We start from the raw sequence: 20,771 nt of genomic DNA on the forward strand, positions 1-20,771 counted from the left end.
TGGTTGGGCCACCCTTAGCAGCAACAACTGCAATCAAGCGTTTGTGATAACTTGCAGTGAGTCTGTTACAGCACTGTGGAGGAATTTAGTCCACTCATCTATACAGAATTGTTTGTAATTCAGCCACATTGGAGGTCTTTCGAGCATGAACCACAAAAAATAAAAAAAGAAATCAGGAACAATTCCTCACACCACTGTATATACACACATACACTTCTGCACACACCTGTAATTATAACTTTATTAGGCCTCATTATTACATTTTTGTCCTTAATGTTTAATATTGTTTAATTTTGCTGTAGTTTGCCTGTAGCCTCGCTTAACAATTACATTGTACAAATATCTATCTATCTATCTATCTATCTATCTATCTATCTATCTATCTATCTATCTATCTATCTATCCAATCAAGTTTTATTTGTAATCAATACACACTGTTACAATATTGAAAAAAACGATTAATTGAATTTATCTTGAAACTTCAAAATAATAAACATTGACTCCAGTGCTGCCCTCTATTGGACAAAGCAAGTCAACACCATGGCGATGTTTTCCGAAGCTTGAAATTGGACAAAAAATAAATAAAATGAGACAAGACACAGTTTGTGGTTCGTTTTTTTTTTTTTATTATTAGCCAAAGACTAATAACATGTTTCTGAAAACAGCTATAAAACACAATGGAAAAGCATTTTCTCACAATCTGTTTCACTTTTGTTTTTTTTTTAGGATGACGACATAAACTACGAACAAACACCACACACACAGACACACAAACGCAGGCTTATAAGGCAACGAGTGTTCGGAAAAACCCTGACACGGCCTTGCAGGAACATGCCCTACATACTTTCCTAAAAATGTCAATTTGTTAAGTGCTAAATAAACCTGACAACATTAAAACAACGCGCACAAACCTGACACTTGAATTCGGACGGATTCACACGTTAAAAATTATTAGTACAGGATTCTTCATTGGGGCTAAAACTGTGAAAATGTGTGTGTATGCCATGTCTAATCCTTTAAAATGCCACTATATTTCTTCTATCTGAAAAAGAAAAAAAAAGTCCCCATTTTGTAGCAGTGGTATGGTCCTGTGTGTCTATGCAAACCAGGAGAGGAGGTACTGTAGACCATGCCTGTGCATTGGTACTGGGTGCTGTGTTGAGATCCGAGCGTGTCAGTCCTCTGGTCCTGTGAGTGTGTGCAGCGTGTGTGTATGGAGCATAAAGGACGGTTCGCTTCACAGTTTAGGTTGGTTTGACAGCTTGACCTTCAGATTCTCCGCCAGCTTGTCCAGGAACTCGAAGGTGTTCAGGTAGTCTGCTCGCTGCACACTAAACGAGTAAGAAAAGAAGAAAGTTATGTCTTTTCCTCAGTGCTTGGAAACATTTTAATAAACAATAATAACGATTTAATTTGTGCTTTTTGAAAACCTGTTTCCCACATTCAGTCTCCATTTACTTTCATAATAACTTTCACACTTCTGGGAAGATGTTCCACTAGATTTGAGTGAATCTTGGTGCTAGTAAAGTCAGGTCAGTTGAGGTCTGAGCTCTATAGCAGGCCACTCCAGATCTTCCACTCCAACCCATATCTTCATGGAGCTCACTCTATGCACATGAGCACGGTCATGCTGGAACTCGTCCAAAGACATCTTGTGTCCAGTATCTTGTGTGCCTCCAACTAACCGTTTGAAAAAGAACCACATCTGGAAGTCGGATACTTTTGTCCTTAGAATGGATTTGAGGTCGTACATTACATCATTTGTCCCAGAAATATTTCTGCATTCAATGAGAAACTTTATGTGCATGTAGAACTAATGGCGTGAATAAGATTGGGGTAACAGTTTGGGGAAGAAGCACATAAGGCTGAAGAAATCAGGGGTCTTAATACTTTTTGTCCATATAGTCATATAGTGTATGATCTAGTGGAACATCTTCCCAGGATAACAGGAAATGGGAATTAAATGTGGAATGGGATGTTCAGAATCTTGCTCAGGTGTCCCAATAATTTTGTAGTTGCAGCGTATTATACGTTAATATGTAATATACAATATTAGTGAGAGTTAGAGTGACATCCTTGGGTTAAAATAAGAATTACCGTAATTTCCGGACTATTAAGCGCACCCATATATAAGCCGCACCCACTGAATTTGACAAAGATTTTTATTTTGAACATAAATATGCTGCACCTGTCTATAAGCCGTGTCTACACTGAAACTAAAGAACTTTACACAGGCTTTAACGAAAGACAGTGTCTGTTACATGGCTTGTATCTAAACAGTAGCCTACCAAGAAAGTCATTGTTCACTGTCTTCCTCCTTCCTTTCACAACAATTTCTCTCGGGAGTTTATGTTTTGGCATCGTCGTGCGTTTAAAAATCACCATCGGTGAAGCTTTTCTCCGATGCCGTGCAGCTCAGAACACAGGTAAAGTGCGTTTTTTCATGCCCGGTTGTTTTCAGCGTGACGAATGATTTGTATTTCCTGTAGACAGTCCGAGTGAGCGGCAGGTCAAACGTCAGAGGAACCTCATCCATATTTATGATGTGGTGCGGCCCGATTCAGTGGGAGCGCATCCGATTTAATATAAAGAGTTTCATTGGTTCACCTGAACCCGTTCTGCAATTTCATTGGTCTAATGTTATGGGGCTCAGTTTTTTGGCTTGAAGTTTGTGAAACCGGAAAAAACCTAGAAAAAATTAATAAATAAGCCGCTCCGTTGTTTAAGACACGAGGTTCAAAGGGTGGGAAAAAGGTAGCGGCTTATAGTCCGGAAAATACGGTACTGCTCAGTGTGATCGAGTGGCAGAGGTGAGCAAAGGTGAAGCAGAGGTGAGACTCACTTGGCCATTCCTTTGATGCAGATGGCCAGATCTTTGGTCATGAAACCGGCCTCGATGGTCTCAACACAGACGGCTTCCAGAGCCTGGGCAAAGACCTGCAGCTCTGTGTTCTTATCTAGAGTGGCCCGGTGCAGGAGCCCTCGCGTCCAGGCAAAGATAGAGGCTAAAGAGAATAACAGAGGTCTAGACATGAGAGTTGTATTTATAAAGCATAAATATTGGTACACATACAGTATATACTGATACTGAAGTATTTCTATTTGGGGAGACTTTTACTTTAACTTTACTACATTTTGCAAAAACAGTCGTTAATTTTTTGAGCGGATACAAACCTAACTGGTCAAGCAAACTGGTAAACTGGTTTTAGGCTCGTGATAATTGTAATGGAGATTAATCTTTTATTAATAGATCGGTGTGCTTTTTCCAGAACTGTGTGTGTGTGTGTGTGTGTGTGTGTGTGTGTGTGTGTGTGTGTGTGTGTGTCTATCACCTATGGGGTTGGTGGACGTCTCCTTGCCCTGCTGGTGTTGGCGATAATGACGCGTAACCGTGCCGTGAGCAGCTTCGGCCTCCACCGTGCGTCCATCAGGACACACCAGCACACTTGTCATCATGCCCAAAGAGCCGTAACCTGAGCAAAAAAATACATCTTAGAACAAACTACACATACAAAGCAATCCATAACACTAAAAAATTTATAAAATGATGTCTCTTAAAAAAAAATAAAATAGGGAAGACATTGAAACAGATATATATGTATTTTAAATTGCATGTTGAGCCTCACCTTGAGCAACAGCGTCGGATTGTACATCTCCGTCGTAGTTCTTGCATGCCCAGATAAATCCTCCGTCAGACTTCATGGCCTGGGCCACCATGTCATCAATCAGTCTGTGCTCATACCAGATGCCCTTAGCCTCGAACTGAGCCTTGTATTCCCTATAAATACACACGTATATATGCAGTATAATACATGCTGAATAATACATGCTGAATAGGAGAAGCTGAATCCTATTGGATTTCTGAATACAGACTGATGTAATAACATTTTGGCTAAAGTTGAAAATAAAGTGCTGCAGGGTTTCTGTCATTTAAATAAAGACCTTGTTAAAACCCTACACAATTGCGTTGCTAGCAACTGGTCTTAACCGAGCCCTGAATTCATTTTATTTTTTCACTAAACTTGCACTGTTTTACATCTGTGGTACAATCCAAAAGAGATTCGTCCCAATAGCAGAAAGCTGATTGGCTGTTATATGTTGGTCTCATTTGTAGGCATAATACAGTGAATTCTATTAAGACTAGTGAAAGAAAAAGTTACAACAACACAGAAACTAAAACATTTTATAGTGAAGTTGTTCAATTAGCATTAGAGGTTTATTATACCTTTAAATTAGATTAAAAAAGAGAAGACCGATGATTTTGAAATCATATAGTTTACTGTTACTCATCAACTCAAGTATACGATCGTGCATGTGTGCTAGAAGTTTATGTAGAAATGTGATATGGCTGGGGAAGAAATGATTTTATATACGAAGTATAAATTTTGTATGTATATTGAATATATTTGTATACATAGTTTTCAATGGTTTCATCCTGAAATGACTTGTGTTTTAAGAGTTTTTTTGAAGGTTGGAAGACTATAATAATAATAAAAAAAATACACAGAAATGTTTCGAGACATTTCTAGAGTGAAATGTGGATGGTCGTTTACTTCATATTTATGGAAAATCATATTTGGGATGTGGTGCCCTTACTTCTCATAGATCTCCTGAAAGATGTCTTTAAAGCGACCGTCGTATTTCTTGAGGATCGTGTTCTTGGTGCTGAGGTAGAGAGTCCAACCTTTAGACAGAGCCATCTGGAAGGAGCTGTGAGCGAAGTCACGGATGGACTTGTCTGTATTGTACATGCCCAGAGCCACGCCGCCAGTGCCTGAGGTGGGGTCAAACAAGAGGGTCATGACGCTGTATTGCATACATTATATGGACAAAAGCTGGAGTTCATCTGACCATCAGATACCCATGTGCTTTTGAGAAATCTCGTTTAATATTTAGTCCCAATTTGCTGTTGTTATTCTAGATTTTGGATGTGGTGAAGGAAGACATGCAGGTAGTTGGGTTGAAAGAGGCAGATATAGAGGACAGGGGGGTATGAAGAAGGATGATCTACTGTGGCGACCCCAAATGGGAGAAGCCAAAAGAAGAAGAAGACTTCGTTGGGAGTGATGAGGATGGACAGGATTAGAAACGAGTTTATTAGAGGAACAGCGCATGTAGGACGTTTTGGAGACAAGGTGAAGGAGGCGAGATTGAGATGGTTTGGACATGTTCAAAGGAGGGACATGGGATATATCAGTAGGAGAATGCTGAGGATGGAGCCACCAGGAAGGAGGAAAAGAGGAAGGCCAAGGAGGAAGTTTATGGATGTGGTGAGGGAAGACATGCAGGTAGTTGGTTTGAAAGAGGCAGATGTAGAGGACAGAGTAGTATGGAGACGGATAATCCGCTTTGGAGGCCCCTAATAGGAGAAGCCGAAAGAAGAAGAAGAAAAGTCTATTTTGTCCTATAGGGTTTTTAAAATCGTAACATTACACCCTATATTACATTTGAGAGCATTCCTTATAAAGAGACTTTATAATTGCTATTATGGATTAAAATGGATTAAAAAATAATAATACTTTATACAGTTAAAGGTAAACACTAATCTGCACAAGCATTGCCGAGCAAAGAAGAAACTAAAAGGTTTCACTGGGACCACTTTCTTAAATCTACAGATTGCAGCCAATTTGTTGGCTAAACTACCATTTCATCAGCCTAGTATTTGCTCATACTGTACATGGGTGGGGCAAGAACACAAAGCCCGCCTGGCCTTGTGGACAGAGGACTACATATTGCAATATTGCCAGAGCAAACATGCCACAGACATCAGCCTGATCGAATGATCTCATGGGGTCATGAAAGAAGAACTCATTCTACACCTGGGTTAAACAGGGTGTACACGATGCATGTTTGTCTCTAATATACCATTTCAAACCACGTACCTTCAAATTCATGGACGACAAATTTGAGAGGTTTTCCTCCATCCTTGGGCGTATAAGTCATTTCTAGTCTTCCAGGTCCAGGAACGACAAAGTCTGTAGCTTTGTACTGAAGTAGGAAAGAAGATTGGTTAAAGCAGTTAATGCAGTGTTGAAGGACAAGGAGGACATCTTGTGGACAAATTTTAATCTACTCGAACTTCAACAGCTAAATGATGCTTATGCTTTTATCCAGAATTAAGCTACCAACGGTGGTTTTGTTTCTCCAAATTTAAGTGGAAATCATGAAAAAATGCTATTACCTTTCTTTAAAGTCAATCATGTTCCCATTTTATCTTCATGAATTAGATCTGGTGTTAAAAATATAATGTTTCTATTTTTTTTACACCAGAACATCACATATACAATGCATGGACCAAAAGTATTGGGACACCTGCCATATGTGGTTCTTCTCCAAACTGTTACTACAAAGTGGCACCGTGGAGGCACATAATTGTACAGGACGCCTTTTTTGAAGCAGTATAATAAAAGTTTGCGTTCACTTAAAACACAAACCTGTTCCAGCACGACATGGTTTGGTGAGGGAGGATCTTAAGTGGAATGCTATAGAGCTCTGATCTCATCCCTACATAACACCTCGGAGATTAACTGAAACTCTGACTGCACTCCAGTCCTCCTCACCTCACCAACATCAGTACCTGATTTTACCAAAACCCGTGTGTCTGGATGAGCACAAATCTCCATAAGCACATTTTAAAATCTAGTAGATCATCTTCCCAGAAGAGTGAAGTGAATTATAAGAGCGAATTGGGACTAAATGTGGAATGTGACGCTCCAGGTGTCTGCAAAAGTTTGCCAATATAGTGTACAAACTTGGGAACCCAACAATACAGCTTAATTATTATATAGCTAATTATACACTAGATAGAGAAAACCTGGTAGACACATGGCTATAAGAATTCATACGCGCTTTTTAGATATCCTGTTCGACATTCCCCCCACTCTCTCAATTAACCACCACTCTTCTAGGAAGATGTTCTACAAGACTTTTGAGAGTGGCTGTGGAGATTTGTGCTGATTCAGCTATAAGAGGGTTTGTTCACAATGGCATAGTCATTCTAGGACAGGGAAATCCAGCTCAGACTTGGGGATTCCCCTGGACACCGTACAGGAGGTGGGAGAAAGGAGGACGGTAGCTAAACTATCATCAATGATGTATGTAACAGCTTCATCTCTGAGCAGACTGTTACATCCTAAGTGTCTGAAGGAGTGATGCAGAAGGTCTTTTCTCCCTGCTGCTATTAGACTTTACAGCTGCTCTCAGGAACCAGTCACCATAATATACACTGTATTGTGTTTTTAACTGTGCAAGAATAACAATAAAAGGGTTTTTATGAAATAAATGTAACACTAATTTAAAACCGTGTACCCATGTGCAATATGTTTAAAAGTGTAACTACTTAATGGGGGTCTTTTTTTCTTTTGTATTTATACACTAATGTATATACATTTATTATGTCTATTTGCACATTTCTTTTTCTTTGCTGCTGTAACACAAAAATGTCCCCACTGTGGGACGAATAAAGGTATATAATATCTTTTGTCATAATGTTTGAGTTTCTTAATTCTGTCAACACACAAGATCAAAACAGGTTTTTACTCAGACATTTTGCAATAGTTGTGTGTTGAAAGACAAAATAAAATACCTAACAAACGTTTTTATTCCTTAATCATTTGCGATGCAAATCCTGAGTAATAAGGATGATCAATTGATAAAATGTTCCTATCATGCAGCTGTTTGTGAACTAAAAAGCTCAACAAACAAGCAATTTCAAGGAATTTCATTTCAAGGGTATTATTTTGGGTGCAACAGTGACTTGTGTCTTTGTATATGTAGTGAGTGGAACTGAAATTCGATTGTGTAAATTGAATTTTTTTCTTTCCAAGTTCTAATTTAATTCTAATTCTTTTTTGTTTTAAAATTGTTTTAACCTTTTAATCTCTTCTATTGTAATTTGTTTACATAAATTACATTTGTATTCATTTTTTATTCTAGTCTTCTGCCAGGCCCTCAGTAACTGCACGCTGTGCTGCATGTGGTCGTGTATGTGACTGTTCATTTCAGTCATATCGCATTTACTTAACTACATTTCCCTTCTTAATGATTGAGATTTCGAAGCTAATTGCGGAAACGGCAGCGGCGTCCTCGTACCATCGAACCGTCGCGTCACGTGAGCTCTACTTGTCACGCTGATGGAGAAATCAGTTTTGGAAGTCTTTCTAAAGTCTGGAGTACCTGACAGTAAAGAGTGTAAAGGCGATCGCAGAGGTCTAGTGGTCTGACAGCAGAATCCCTGATAAACCGTATACAATAGACAAATCCCAGTGATACTAGAAGTCTTTGGGAACATGAGCTAAGAAATGTAGCATTCAGCTACATTGTTTCAGTACTCTGAAGACCACCATTTGTCTATTAATGATTCAACTGTGTTTGAGAAAAGTCCAGTTTCTTATATAACAGCATCAGGGTATGGAATAGCCACAGATAATATATATATATTTTACTTATTTTTACTTACTTCATTACATTTTTATATTCTGTTTTTTGTTTACATGTTGGACAGTCATAAAAAATGACATTTGACTATATGTCGTACTCTGTATGAAGGCGTATGTGACAAATATATATATTTAATATCTGTTGCATCGTCACAAACAACCTGAAGTCAGAAACTGATGTACAAAGTGTCTTTCAATTTCGATATTATACTGAATTTATGTTGGATATATTCACAAGAAAAAGAGCACACAATGATGAAACCCCATGCAATGCATCAAATATATATTCATTGGTTAATTTATTAAATGATTACTATATTAACTTTTTAACCCCTCATTATACACTACTTTTACAAACCTATTCACCCTAACTGATGACTAAAATAACTTAACTATCTTGTCATCAAGTTACAAAACAAAGCAAATTATTTACAGGTTACAAATAAAATTGTGATTGTGTAAGTAAAACTACAATATTGGAAACAGTTCTCGATAGATCGAAAGAATGCTACATACTGTATATATACTGTTACTCAACTCACCTGGTCACCGTGGGCATGTCTACCAATGATAATGGGTTTGGTCCAGCCAGGTACCAGACGAGGGATGTTCTTGCATATTATAGCTTCGCGGAACACGGTGCCACCCAAGATGTTCCGGATAGTTCCATTGGGGGAACGCCACATCTGCTTGAGCTTGAACTCCTCCACGCGATTCTCATCGGGTGTAATGGTGGCACACTTGATGCCCACGTTGTAGCGACGCACCGCCTCAGCAGCCTCCTCAGTCACCCGGTCTTCAGTAGCATCACGGTTCTCAATGCCTAGGTCATAGCTGCAACGAGAAACAGTGGTATATCATTTATAGTAGTATTTGCATTTCTTAAGATGTTCCTCCACATCCACATTGGAGGAACATCCTAAGGTAATCTGTCTGTCTACTTCTGTGCAAGCATGGCCTTAATCCTCACAGAAAATGCACTATGTGGACTAAAGTATTGTGACTGTTACCACAATTGTATAGAATATCTTTGGATGAAGTGTAACAAAATTCACCATTCACTTGAACTTGGAAACCCAAACCTGATCCAGCAATGCAATGCCCCTGTGCACAAAGTGATCTCCATTAGGATATGGTTTACATGGTTTGGAGAGGAAGATCTTGATCTTGAAGATCCGAGACCTTCTCACCTTACCATTAGTACCTGATTTTACCAACATCCTTGTGGCTGATGAACACAAACGTCCTTAAGCAGGCATCTGCAAACTTTTGGGAATATAGTTTGTCTGTGTTTTTCTCTACAAGACCATCCTATGAAGTCCATGAATTAAAAAAATAACTTGTTGGCCAGTAAAGAGAGAGACAGATACACCATTATATTTCTCAATTTCATAAATTGAAAAGACCAGAAATTGAAACTATCGCCTCTGCCCATGTTCTACAATAAAGCAGTCTGAAGGGAAACTGAGAACAAACAACAAAATTCAGTTTACTGTGCACAAGTGCCTGAATTACAATAATCTTTAAATACTGATGAAGTAGTTTTATTTTTTTTTATTTACACCTATGACAAACCAAACACAAGAGAAGAAAATTTGAAGAAGAAGAGAAGAAATCATGACTCTAGTCAAGACACTGTTTTGTTATCTTGCTTCTAAGTGCTTCTGAGCTCAACCTATTGTTCTGAACTGCCTGTAACCTTTTACCTATATTCCACTCCTTCTTCTCCAACCCTCTGGGAGAAAATCACAGCAGCAACAATACTACTAAAAAGTGGTTGGTTTGGTCATTTACTTAAAAAGAATTTGAGAATGTAATTATTTGATGAGTACAGTTTACATTATTACTGATTAGATTACACTTATTACTGAATAATCCTTTTAAAAAAAAAAAAAAAAAAACATTTATGAAAGTGTAAAGGTCACACAGACTCCACAGCTGAACAGCAGATTGTAAGAAATCCCAGGATTTACAACCTTTTGGTAAACAAAATAAAAATTAAAAAATAATAAAAAAATCGCTCTGTTCTTCAAGAGATCTTTAGACATTGAAGAGATTTTGACACTGACACTTTGAGTCACTCGAGGCAGTGATTAGAGATCCTTCATCATTCACAACGTAGAGAAAACCGCCTTCAAACATGGATAGGCTCGGGGAAATCAACTGCTAGAGCGCCCGAGATCCATCGCCTGTTTCATTAAAATGCTAGCTGAACAACTCACTTATAAAAGTCACCATGGCAACCAGTAGCAGGAACGTCTTTTGGTGACTTCACCACCACCGGCGACCGGATCTTACGCATGAACTTAATAGAAGTGTAAATTATGGGTTTTTTTCAGGGTAATTACACAAAAAAAAGGCATCCTGAAGAACCCAATGAAAAGTGAACACCTGTCATATCGAAAAATTTGTCATGCATCCGAGTGATTATTATAAAACCTTAACTCATTTAATGGGGTAAAAATGATATCTGGTATTTTCTGCACTACACACAAAAACAGGTTCATAGTACAGTCAGGACACTCTGTGTAACAGTAATCCAGCAGCTTTAATCACATGTTCAAAGGTTAGCTGGCATTAACCAGAGGAGCCACACAGTGCCGTCATCCTGCACGATAACACGAACCTGATATTTAGAACACGGTGTTCAGAAGTTGTCAGAACATGTACATCTTTATAGAACAGAAACCAACGTTATGACCACAAAACAGATTCTCATGGCAGCAACACCTGCTTTTTTATTATTTATTTTAAATACTTTATTGGTCCCACAGTGAAATAGTTATTTCTCACATACTCACAGCAAAGTGAGGGGGTCAAAGTGCAGGGTCAGTCATACTACAAGCCCCTGCAGCACACACCTGAGCTTTTACCTCCTTTCTTGAAAAAAAAAAAATGTGAATTTAAATGAAAAGATGATTGAACAGGATATTGAGCAATGTGTGCAATGTTTGCTTAATATATTAGGAAAGCATAATACCCCAGACTTTGAACCTTAGAGGTAGGATTTCTAAATATGGAATAAATATTACACCAGGGTGAATAACGTGTGTCACAATAGCTACTGTAGATTTCCTAACAACGCAGCAGCAAACTGAAGTGCTTTACTACATTTGTAAAGATGCGCGTACGTTCGTTTTACAATTGGAAAACAAAAACGGAACTTATGATGCCTTTGTTCTTTTTTAATGTTGGAAGCTTTTATGCTGTTTCTGAGCACACGAACATGAGAAATCGACATTTTATTAACTTCATCTCGTCGTTTAATTACACGTAGTGCAGTCAAAATCTTACAATTCCAAATATGATCAATGCCATAAAGCGCACAATTTTTCCAAACTATAATCCCAACCCTAATCTGGAAGTAAAAGTAAAATTAAGATTATTTTTTTTTTCCCAAAATTTTCCACTCACTCGTTTTACATTCGGGTTGTTGAGTCCCACAAACGAAAGACACCGATTTTACATTCAACGTTTACATTCAACGTTATATTTTGTAGAAATAAAAATAGTTTTTAGAGTGAACGCAACATACATGGAACTAAAAAAAAGAAAAACAAAGTGTGATTGATATTCTTATTTAACATAGAAAAAATTAATCGAGCAAAACAGGTAATGGCAGTAAACTCAGTTTATAATAATACTGACATTCACAAAATACAAACAAACAAAAAAAATTTTCTAACTATAAAATGTATTAGGAATTTGCATGTTTGACACATCGGCCCTGCAATCCCTTAGAAAAATTAGGTTTAAAAAAAGTCATTATTTAAAACTAAATAATATATTTTTTAATAGAACCAGAGAATTTATTTTGAAGAACTTTCCCAAATTTTTATTATCACTGGATTCCAGTTGATCTCATTTATATATATAATAACTCTGATAACAGTGCAGAACATAATTAAAACAACATTTGTACCTAAACATCATGGACGTCACTGTGAGAATTTCTTCTTCATGAACATTTTAAGTCATGCAAACAGTGATTAAAAAAACTTGTAGAGTCAGGTTCAACCTGAACACCACCATCAGGGGAAGGTAAAGTCAAAGGAAAAATTTAGATCATTGTGTGAGATAATGGCAAAAGAGCTATCCTGCTGTGCTCAATAACTCTCTCGATCATGTCGCCCGCCCACACACACACACACACACACACACACACACACACACACACACACACACTTCATGTCTATTACCTGTGCAGGTCTAACTCCAGGTAAGGAAAGATGAGCTTCTCTTTAATCAGCTCCCAGATCACTCTGGTCATCTCATCTCCTTGCAGCTCCACGACAGACCCGGCCTTGATCTTCGGTGCCATTCTGGACCCTAGAAGATCATGCAAGATATGCTCAAACACAATTCACACAAATGTAAACACACACACATCTCTGAAATGAATGAATCCTATTCAGGAAAAGGCTGTAGGACCTGTGAGTCAGCATTTTTTTCTAACCCAACCTACAAGACCTAAAGAAGGAAGCCATTGTGAAGTGATCTTTACATGCATTTATACATTTGTTGGGAGATAGTAAACAAGTCAGGTAACATCAGTGAACCGTAAAGTGAAAAAAACTGTAGTAAAACACCAACCAGGCCTATTAAATGGCTTTTTTGCAGCAGTAATAATAAATTGTCCTGCCTATTAAATTAAAAAAGCTCAACATAAATGACGAATGCAAATATATCCTCGATTAACAGCTGTGCATTGACAGGGAATTTTATCTTTTTTACTAAACAAACCAGGATCATTGATATTTGTTTGTTTGCCATCATCCATTCATCATGTTGTTGCGGCAAAACACTTCCGGGATTTACAACAAAAGCTCCTGTACAACAATCCAAAACAACCAGTCGCTTCGATCCCTAATAAATAAAATCTTACCTTCACTGCTGTAATCGATGACAATCAGAAAGATGATCTGAACCGCGGAAAAGCAGCTGAGAAGGTTGTTACACTTCACCCTCTTGGCCGGTGGGCGTGGCCTTCACTAACCTTAACCTGCGATCAGCCAATACGATGCGTCGCCTGGTCCACCAGATCAACCCTCAGCCAATCAGAGGTGAGACGGAACTAAACTGAAACGATATTCCCCGCCCACAGAATCCGCCTTTAGAGTAGAAGGTTATGGTGTTATGTAAATAAACCGTTTAACATAGTACAAACCATAGGGCTGCTCTATTCCTAAAAAATAAATACATCTCATAAGTTCTCAAATAAAAAATAAATAAATCTCAAACTTCATGAGATTTATGTAGAATCAGCTAAAATATAATGGCAGAATTGTAGCAGAATCATGTGAGGAAACTGGACTTCCTGCCTCAAAAGATGATCAGTTAAGCAGAGTATGGTGTCCACGCCTGGACCACTGGAGATAAAACAATCTCAATACAGCTACAGGCTTAAAGAAGCTCAAACCCTCATCAGATAACACACACACACACACACACACACACACACACAGTGGTCTGTTGTTCTCAGAAACCATTTCATAACGTTTTGGAATCTTTGGAGAACAACATGAATAATGATGCTCTGTGTGCTTTCAAACACAACCTTCCCTGTTGGTTATACAGCAACTCATAAGGAGCATTGCGTCTTTTAATGTGTTCTATAAAATAACAATATAATGATTAAAAAAAGATGCTTTTAGGTTCTTTGTCTGAGACAGAAGGTCTTCAAATATCTCCAAAAGATGCTTTGTTTGAGACAGGGGTCCTCAGAGAGCTCCAAATGATGGTTTTAGTTTCTTCATTTGAGACAGGAGATCTTCAAAGACCTACAAAGGTTGCTTTTAGGGTCTTTCTTTAACACTCAACTCATCTCAACTCAACTCAACTCAACTCAACTCAACTCAATCTTTATTGTCATTCTTCCACATACAGTACACAGTATACCAAAGAATGAAATGTTGTTACTCCAAATGATGGTTTTAGTTTCTTCATTTGAGACAGGAGATCTTCAAAGACCTACAAAGGTTGCTTTTAGGGTCTTTCTTTAACACTCAACTCATCTCAACTCATCTCAACTCAACTCAACTCAACTCAACTCAACTCAACTCAACTCAACTCAACTCAATCTTTATTGTCATTCTTCCACATACAGTACACAGTATACCAAAGAATGAAATGTTGTTACTCCAAATGATGGTTTTAGTTTCTTCATTTGAGACAGGAGATCTTTAATGACCTCCAAAAGTTGCTTTTAGGGTCTTTCTTTAACACTCAACTCAACTTAAATCAACTCATCTCAATCTTTATTGTCATTCTTCCACATACAGTACACAGTATACAAAATGTAAGTGTAAAGTATAAGCGCACAGTCAGAGGTGACAGAAGGTCTTCAGAGATCTTTAAATGATGTTTTTGGGTTCTTTATTAAAGACAGGGGTCTTCAAAAGACCTTTGAAAGGCTGCTTTTAGGTTCCAATTAAGACGGGGGTCTGCTTTCAGGTTTTATTTTTGTGTCCACACTAAATTTCAGGTACAGAACAATTATATATATCCAAAAATATGTGGACACCCAACCATTAAGCCTATAAAAGGTTCCGTCCTAAACGTTTGCCACAAACCTAAAAGTGTACAATTTCTTTTTAAGCTGTAGCCTAAAGATTTCTCTTCACTTGATCTAAGACCCAAATCTCTTCATGCATGACAGTGTTAGCATGCACAAAGCAAGCTCTGGACAGTGTAGGTGTCCTGCAAAGAGCCCTGACCTTAACTCTCCTAAAATCCTGTGGGATGAAATGAAAACACTGACAGCACACCAAACCTTCTGAACTAACATCAGTGCCTGACTTCCCTAATGCTCTTGTGGCTAATTAACCACAACCTTTCCCAGAATAATTTTTCTGTATAAAATATATTCTCAGTAAACATGCTGCTTACACTCTCCATCATGTATAAAATAAATGTTATACCAGAATTAAGAGAATGTTCCATACCATTGAACCATGCAACTCTAAACAGGAGCTTAAAAGCTCCTCTCTCAGGTCCATATCAAACATTTATTTATTTAATAGAAGGAACCACAATTGAACGTTATCTAAATCTCCCAAAATCCAATCTTTGTTATCTTTGGATTTTAGCACTATAGGCTGTATATTAGTATAAAATATCTCTGTCTGACCGGAAGATGTCGCTGTTTCACAGGTTTTCACATTAACGTAGCGACTTTCCCAACACAGCATAGTGCAGTAAATAATCCAGACTCTTACTGTTATTGTTGTAATCGTGTGTAAAAGCTTCATTCTGCTATATATAAACAAAAAGCCGTCATCCTGGGTTTAAAAAATGTGCTTTTACACCATAAGGATTCTTGAAGTATTTTTCAGAGAATGTTGCAGGCTTATTGGGGGTAATATGCATGATTGCACAGAAAAGCAATTCAATTCAGTTTAATTATATTTGCATAGATCTTTTAACAATATACATTACAGAAATAAATAGGTTTTAAAAGATGAATTTCGGTGCCTATACGTTTATCCCTAATGAGCAAACCAGTGGTCACAAGAAAAAAACTCACTAAAATGGTATTATGAAGGAAACCCTGATATCCAGATGCTTAAGGAAACTCTTTATTACCATATAATACACCATATTTCCAAAAGTCTGGTCATAAGTATGACGTGCTTTTTTGAGCATCATTTTTAACATTTAGTCCCAATTTGCTTTTATATCAACCTGCTCGTGGACATTTGTATTCATCATCCACGAGGGTGTTAGTAAAGACATTCATCCCAAAGGTGTTCAGTAGGGTTGAGATCAGAGCTCTATAGCAGGACATTTAAGATGTTCCTCTCCAAAGCATGTAACCCAGATCTTTCTATCTCATCATATAGCAGTTCCTAAAATGTTCCCCAAATTTCTGACGTGATCAGCAGTTACTCTAATAGCTGCTCAGGAGGAGCAATAAGTAGTTGATCCATACCTGAACAATGCATCATTCAAATAATAAAAGTAATAAAAGGTTCAAACAGTAGACAAACCCCTTCCCATGTGATGTTTATAACAGTGTGATTGGGAATGTGGTGGGGGCAATATCACCTCCCTGTCCTGCCAACGCGCGCACACAAAAAGCGCGCTCCTCTCACCATCTCCTCACCATCTCCACTCCTCTCCTCTCCTCTCCTCCGGGAACCATCACGTGACTTGACATCTGCTCGGAGAGGCAACGGGAGAAAACCAGGCAACGCAGGAGGAAGAAAAGAACAGCGTCCTCCAGTACTGCTAATGCTGTTAGTGGTGCTGGTTTCAAGAGTCTCGATCTCCAACCTGCTGGTGCATTAAAGAGCTTTTGAAAGGAACTCACTCTTTGTTTGTTGGTCCTGAGAGGTTCCAGATCTTTTCTGGAATAGTGTCGATGCTGTGAAGGAGCGAACATGCTTCGTTTACGTTGAGTGGGGCGGTTTGGCATGCGCTCTGCCCCGCCGCCGCCGCCACACTGGAGGGTCGCGGCTCGCGGATCGGGGCGCTCCTGCAGGGGCTGGGATGCGCCCCAGGGACCTCCCGATTCCTGTCCGGCTTCGGCGCTGAGCACCACCAAGAGTCGAGTCGGGCTACCCGGAGCCGCTCCACGCGGAGCAGGATGCCGGTGATGAGGGGACTGCTCGCGCCGCAGAACACCTTCCTCGACACGATCGCCACGCGCTTCGACGGCACCCGTGAGTCTTTCCTTCTCTGAATCTCTCTCGAGCGCGCGCGCGCGCGTCGGGCACGTCGGGCGCACCTGTCTGTCCGCGTGCACACCTGCGTTTAGGTTGCAGTTCACACTGTATCGGATGCAAAGCAAAAAAATATATATATAGTTTGTTGTTTTCTCACTAGAAAACAAAACGTGACCTCACAGCTTTTGTGCACTTAGTAGTAATGCACCTGATGAGGAGTGTGTGTGTGAGTTTGTTTTTTATCATGTACCTTCCAGTATTCTTCAAATAAAAATCATGCACTCTTTACATGGCACCACTACAGAGACAAGGACAAGTGCAATCTCAAATTCTGGCAGTGTTTATCAGGTTTTCTGTCACTTTTTTTTAACACAAAACAAAAAGGACAAACAATCCCATTCCATGGATATACAGCAATATATACAGCATTTAAGACAAAATGTTTGCCTGAACTAAAATCAAAGTATTTCATACCATCATTTTTTCCTATCAGATGTCCGCACTTGTCTTTTGCATGAGCTCATCTTCTGATTAAACACAGAAGAAGACGTGTAGCCCATGCATCCTCTAACCCTGCATCCATTATTTGTAAAAAAAAAAAAAAAAAAAAAAAAGCCTGAAATTTTTGTGTGTTTGTGACAAAAGTATATGTGGCCTTGCATCAAGTGCAGGTCCGTTATTTTTGCTGTCGCAAGCTGTTCCTCTGCTGTGTAAGTGTGTGAGTGTGTGTGTGTGTGTGTGTGGACTAAGAAGAAGCAGGTGCATGGAACAGTCAAAAGCAGCTTGCAGCTCTCATTGTTTCTGACTCTGGTCCTGCTCGAAGAAAGCATTTTTTTTGCAGTTTCTCTGCATAAAAGGCCCTGCAGGAAATAAAAGGCATATATTTTCTAGTTGAGTAATTTATCGAGCAGATGGGCTGAGTAACCAGATGGGTGTGTGTGTGTGTGGGGGGGGGGGCAGAAGGTGTTGAAAGGGCACTTCAGAGGGAGAGACTGGCTGCTCTCCAAACCGTGTACTACTGTACTAATTAACGCATCTAAGCAGTACGAAACTGATGCTGTGGTTTTTCGGTACACTGGAGCATATTTTGTGAGTGGTGCAGTGGGTAGTGTTGCTGTCTCACAGCTTCAGGGTCCATGGTTCGATCCCGACCTCGAGGTTCTCTCTCTTTGTGGAGTTTCTCATGTTTTTCAGATTCCTCTGTGCTCTCTGGTTTTCTCTCAAATACCAAAAACATGCAATGATAAAATGATAAAGATTGAAAAAAAATGATAAAGTTCTCCAAGGTGTGAGTGAGTGTGTACTCATGATGCACTGTGATACGCTGGTGTTCTTTCCTGTGTGCATTTCGGCTTCTTTTTTATTTTCTTTAAAAAAAGAGTTAACAACAGCAATAAAACAGCATCTGGCACGCCATAGAACATGTTTTTTCATGAGATAGCAATTAGGTTTGCTGGAGAGCATGAAACCACAGTGGGACAATTTCTTCCCACAGAAAACACCAAAAAAAAAAAAAAAAAAACGTTTATGACTTGTGACTGTGCGTGTACTGATTCCCTATAATTTCTGCTCAAACGAGGGTGCTGGATTGGCATCAGGGTTGTCAAATGTTTCAAAATCACTCCATATTTGGATGACTTTCTTACACGTGAAGCGATATTATGTCACAAGCTAGCTAAAACACACCACACAGGGATAGAGAAAATGAAAAAACTATAGATCGGACTTATCAACAGTACCATATTAATTATTAAAATCGCCCTTTCAATAGTCATATTGTTATGTTTTAAATAGTAGTTAATCATGATTACAGGATTGATTAGCCATTTAGTCATTTGGATGACATTTTCATCATTTGGATGATAGGATTTCCTTATTTAGTGTTTGGTTGTGAGATGCTGATGCGTTTGGCTTGAATTTACTGTATTCACAGTACAAATTGAGGAACACAAATCCATGGCATACTGATAGCTTCTCTGACAAACCCTATTTATTATAATGCATTATAAAAAAATACATGTGAATATATCTCACAACATTTCATCTCCATGCTGAGTCTTTGTTCAGCAAGCGTTCTCCAAATCATATTCACGCCCGTGTCTTTCTTATCTCTCAACAAAGATATACACAGGATACACAGCCTCAACTCTGCTCTTATTGATTCAAATGTGATTATGTCAGGACCCTCGGCGGATATTTCGTTAACGAATCTTATCAGCACCCAGCACGTGAATTTAGCGTAACAGCGGCAAGGGCGCCATGACATTAAGATTCGAGCTTTGTGGTGCGTGCGGCATGAAAATACCTTTTGTATAACTGCAGATCGTTATCGGAGGCAATTCTGCTGTGCACGGGGATGGTTGCCAGTTCAGCTCTGGTAGGCCTGTGAGTTTTTTTGTCACTAATGGGTCTCAGCGTTCTGCCAGCCTCACCCACGCATTCACACGTTTGCCTAAAGCTCTACGAACAAAGTTTTCCAACCAACAACCTTTTAAACTAGCGAGGAATGAAAGATCAGAAAAGAGCATGACCTAAGCCTACACTACGTAATGAGTCCTTCAGATCGACACCATGATGGATTGAGAGATTGGAGGCTTTGAAAACCCATCTCCCTGCCAGCAGAGAGGAGCAAAGGCTTGCTCATGTAAGCCGTATAAGATTCCTAATAAACCTCGTGATGATGAGAAGACGTAAGGAGCAAGGAATAAGCTGTGTGTGATCTCTCAGAAATCATGTCTCCATTCAAAAGTCAGCCATTAAAACCCAAACGCTGCACACACCAGTGTATAACAATGCCTTGATTGCAGCTCCAGATCAATACCGCGTGAATTGGCGAGTCGTTTCATGCACTATATGGCCTTCTATATTAAGACTAGTCGTCCCCTTAACCAGATATATAGCATTCTACTCCATGCATTTAACCCTTAAACCCTGCTTCAATTCCACTCGTCCGACAAGGAAGAATGATTACCATGGAGACGACAACAAAAATGTCCAGCCATCCCCCTGAACCCCCCCTCCCCAACAACTGAGGCTCATGCTGAGTGATCAGTGTAATTCTGAGTACATAAACGGAGGCCGCACCCTTTTGAAAATGCGCACACTCGGCTAATTACACACCTCCAGCAGCTCTCATTGTAATTAACTCCCGCCAGTGTCAAGAACACATCGTGGCCTTTTGGCTGTCAGTACAAAGCGCGAACAACACTTTTGCCAGCGCTCAAAAGCTGAAAGTTCTTCAGATGGATTTAGAGGAATGAATACAGCTCAGTTAGACTTGATGGCCATGTACTGAGGTCTCATTTATAGACAACCTACCATTGCCTTTCTGTCACTGTTAAATATTATGGCACAAAAAAAAATTCAGTTGAGATCCGTCGATATTGCTGTAAGAATGACAGATGTCTCTATTTGTTCTGTGTTGAATTGTAAATTGCTTGATGAGGCAGTTCTGCAAAGAAAAGAGCAAAAAAGGCAAATGAGTAAAGAGTAGAGATATTTCTACTTATTTATTTTCAGCAAAAGCAAAATCAATCCTGTATGTAACACAAACCTGGTGTTTTATTCTAGAATACTGTTTTATTCCGGAATCCAAAAATTAAGAAAAGATTTTCCATTTCAACCCATACAAACCATATCTTCATGGAGCAGGCTTTGTGCACAGGAG

At 39.0% G+C, this 20,771-nt stretch overlaps 2 protein-coding genes across 2 annotated transcripts in view; one reads left to right on the plus strand and one right to left on the minus strand.

The window, feature by feature from the left end:
• Positions 1-602: 602 nt before the first annotated feature.
• idh1 (isocitrate dehydrogenase (NADP(+)) 1) lies at positions 603-13,479 on the minus strand. The gene is made up of 9 exons (XM_046844917.1): positions 13,324-13,479; positions 12,638-12,767; positions 8,981-9,272; positions 5,883-5,988; positions 4,597-4,774; positions 3,627-3,778; positions 3,333-3,473; positions 2,843-3,005; positions 603-1,331 (listed from the first exon to the last, which is right to left on the minus strand). The coding sequence occupies exons 2-9, from the start codon at positions 12,757-12,759 to the stop codon at positions 1,238-1,240; spliced, it is 1,248 nt and encodes a 415-aa protein (XP_046700873.1). The 5' UTR covers positions 12,760-12,767; positions 13,324-13,479; the 3' UTR covers positions 603-1,237.
• A 1,676-nt stretch (positions 13,480-15,155) lies between these two features.
• kcnh3 (potassium voltage-gated channel, subfamily H (eag-related), member 3) overlaps positions 15,156-20,771 on the plus strand; it is a 162,026-nt gene continuing 156,410 nt past the window's right edge. Inside the window, exon 1 of the mRNA XM_046844916.1 lies at positions 15,156-17,101. Coding sequence (XP_046700872.1) covers positions 17,026-17,101 — 76 coding nt within the window. The 5' untranslated portion in view covers positions 15,156-17,025. The remainder of the gene's footprint in view (positions 17,102-20,771) is intronic.

Source organism: Silurus meridionalis, chromosome 3, assembly GCF_014805685.1.
Source record: "Silurus meridionalis isolate SWU-2019-XX chromosome 3, ASM1480568v1, whole genome shotgun sequence".
In the NCBI taxonomy this organism is placed as follows: domain Eukaryota; kingdom Metazoa; phylum Chordata; class Actinopteri; order Siluriformes; family Siluridae; genus Silurus; species Silurus meridionalis.

What these genes read in the sequence shown, in the direction of transcription:
- idh1 (XM_046844917.1), bottom strand. Translation starts at nt 12,759, where the DNA reads ATGGCACCGAAGATCAAGGCCGGGTCTGTCGTGGAGCTGCAAGGAGAT. An exon ending in GACATGCCCACGGTGACCAG is followed by an intron (nt 5,989 to 8,980) that starts GTGAGTTGAGTA and finishes TTCCTACTTCAG; the next exon opens with TACAAAGCTACAGACTTTGT. An exon ending in TTTCAGGAGATCTATGAGAA is followed by an intron (nt 3,779 to 4,596) that starts GTAAGGGCACCA and finishes GTGTATTTATAG; the next exon opens with GGAATACAAGGCTCAGTTCG.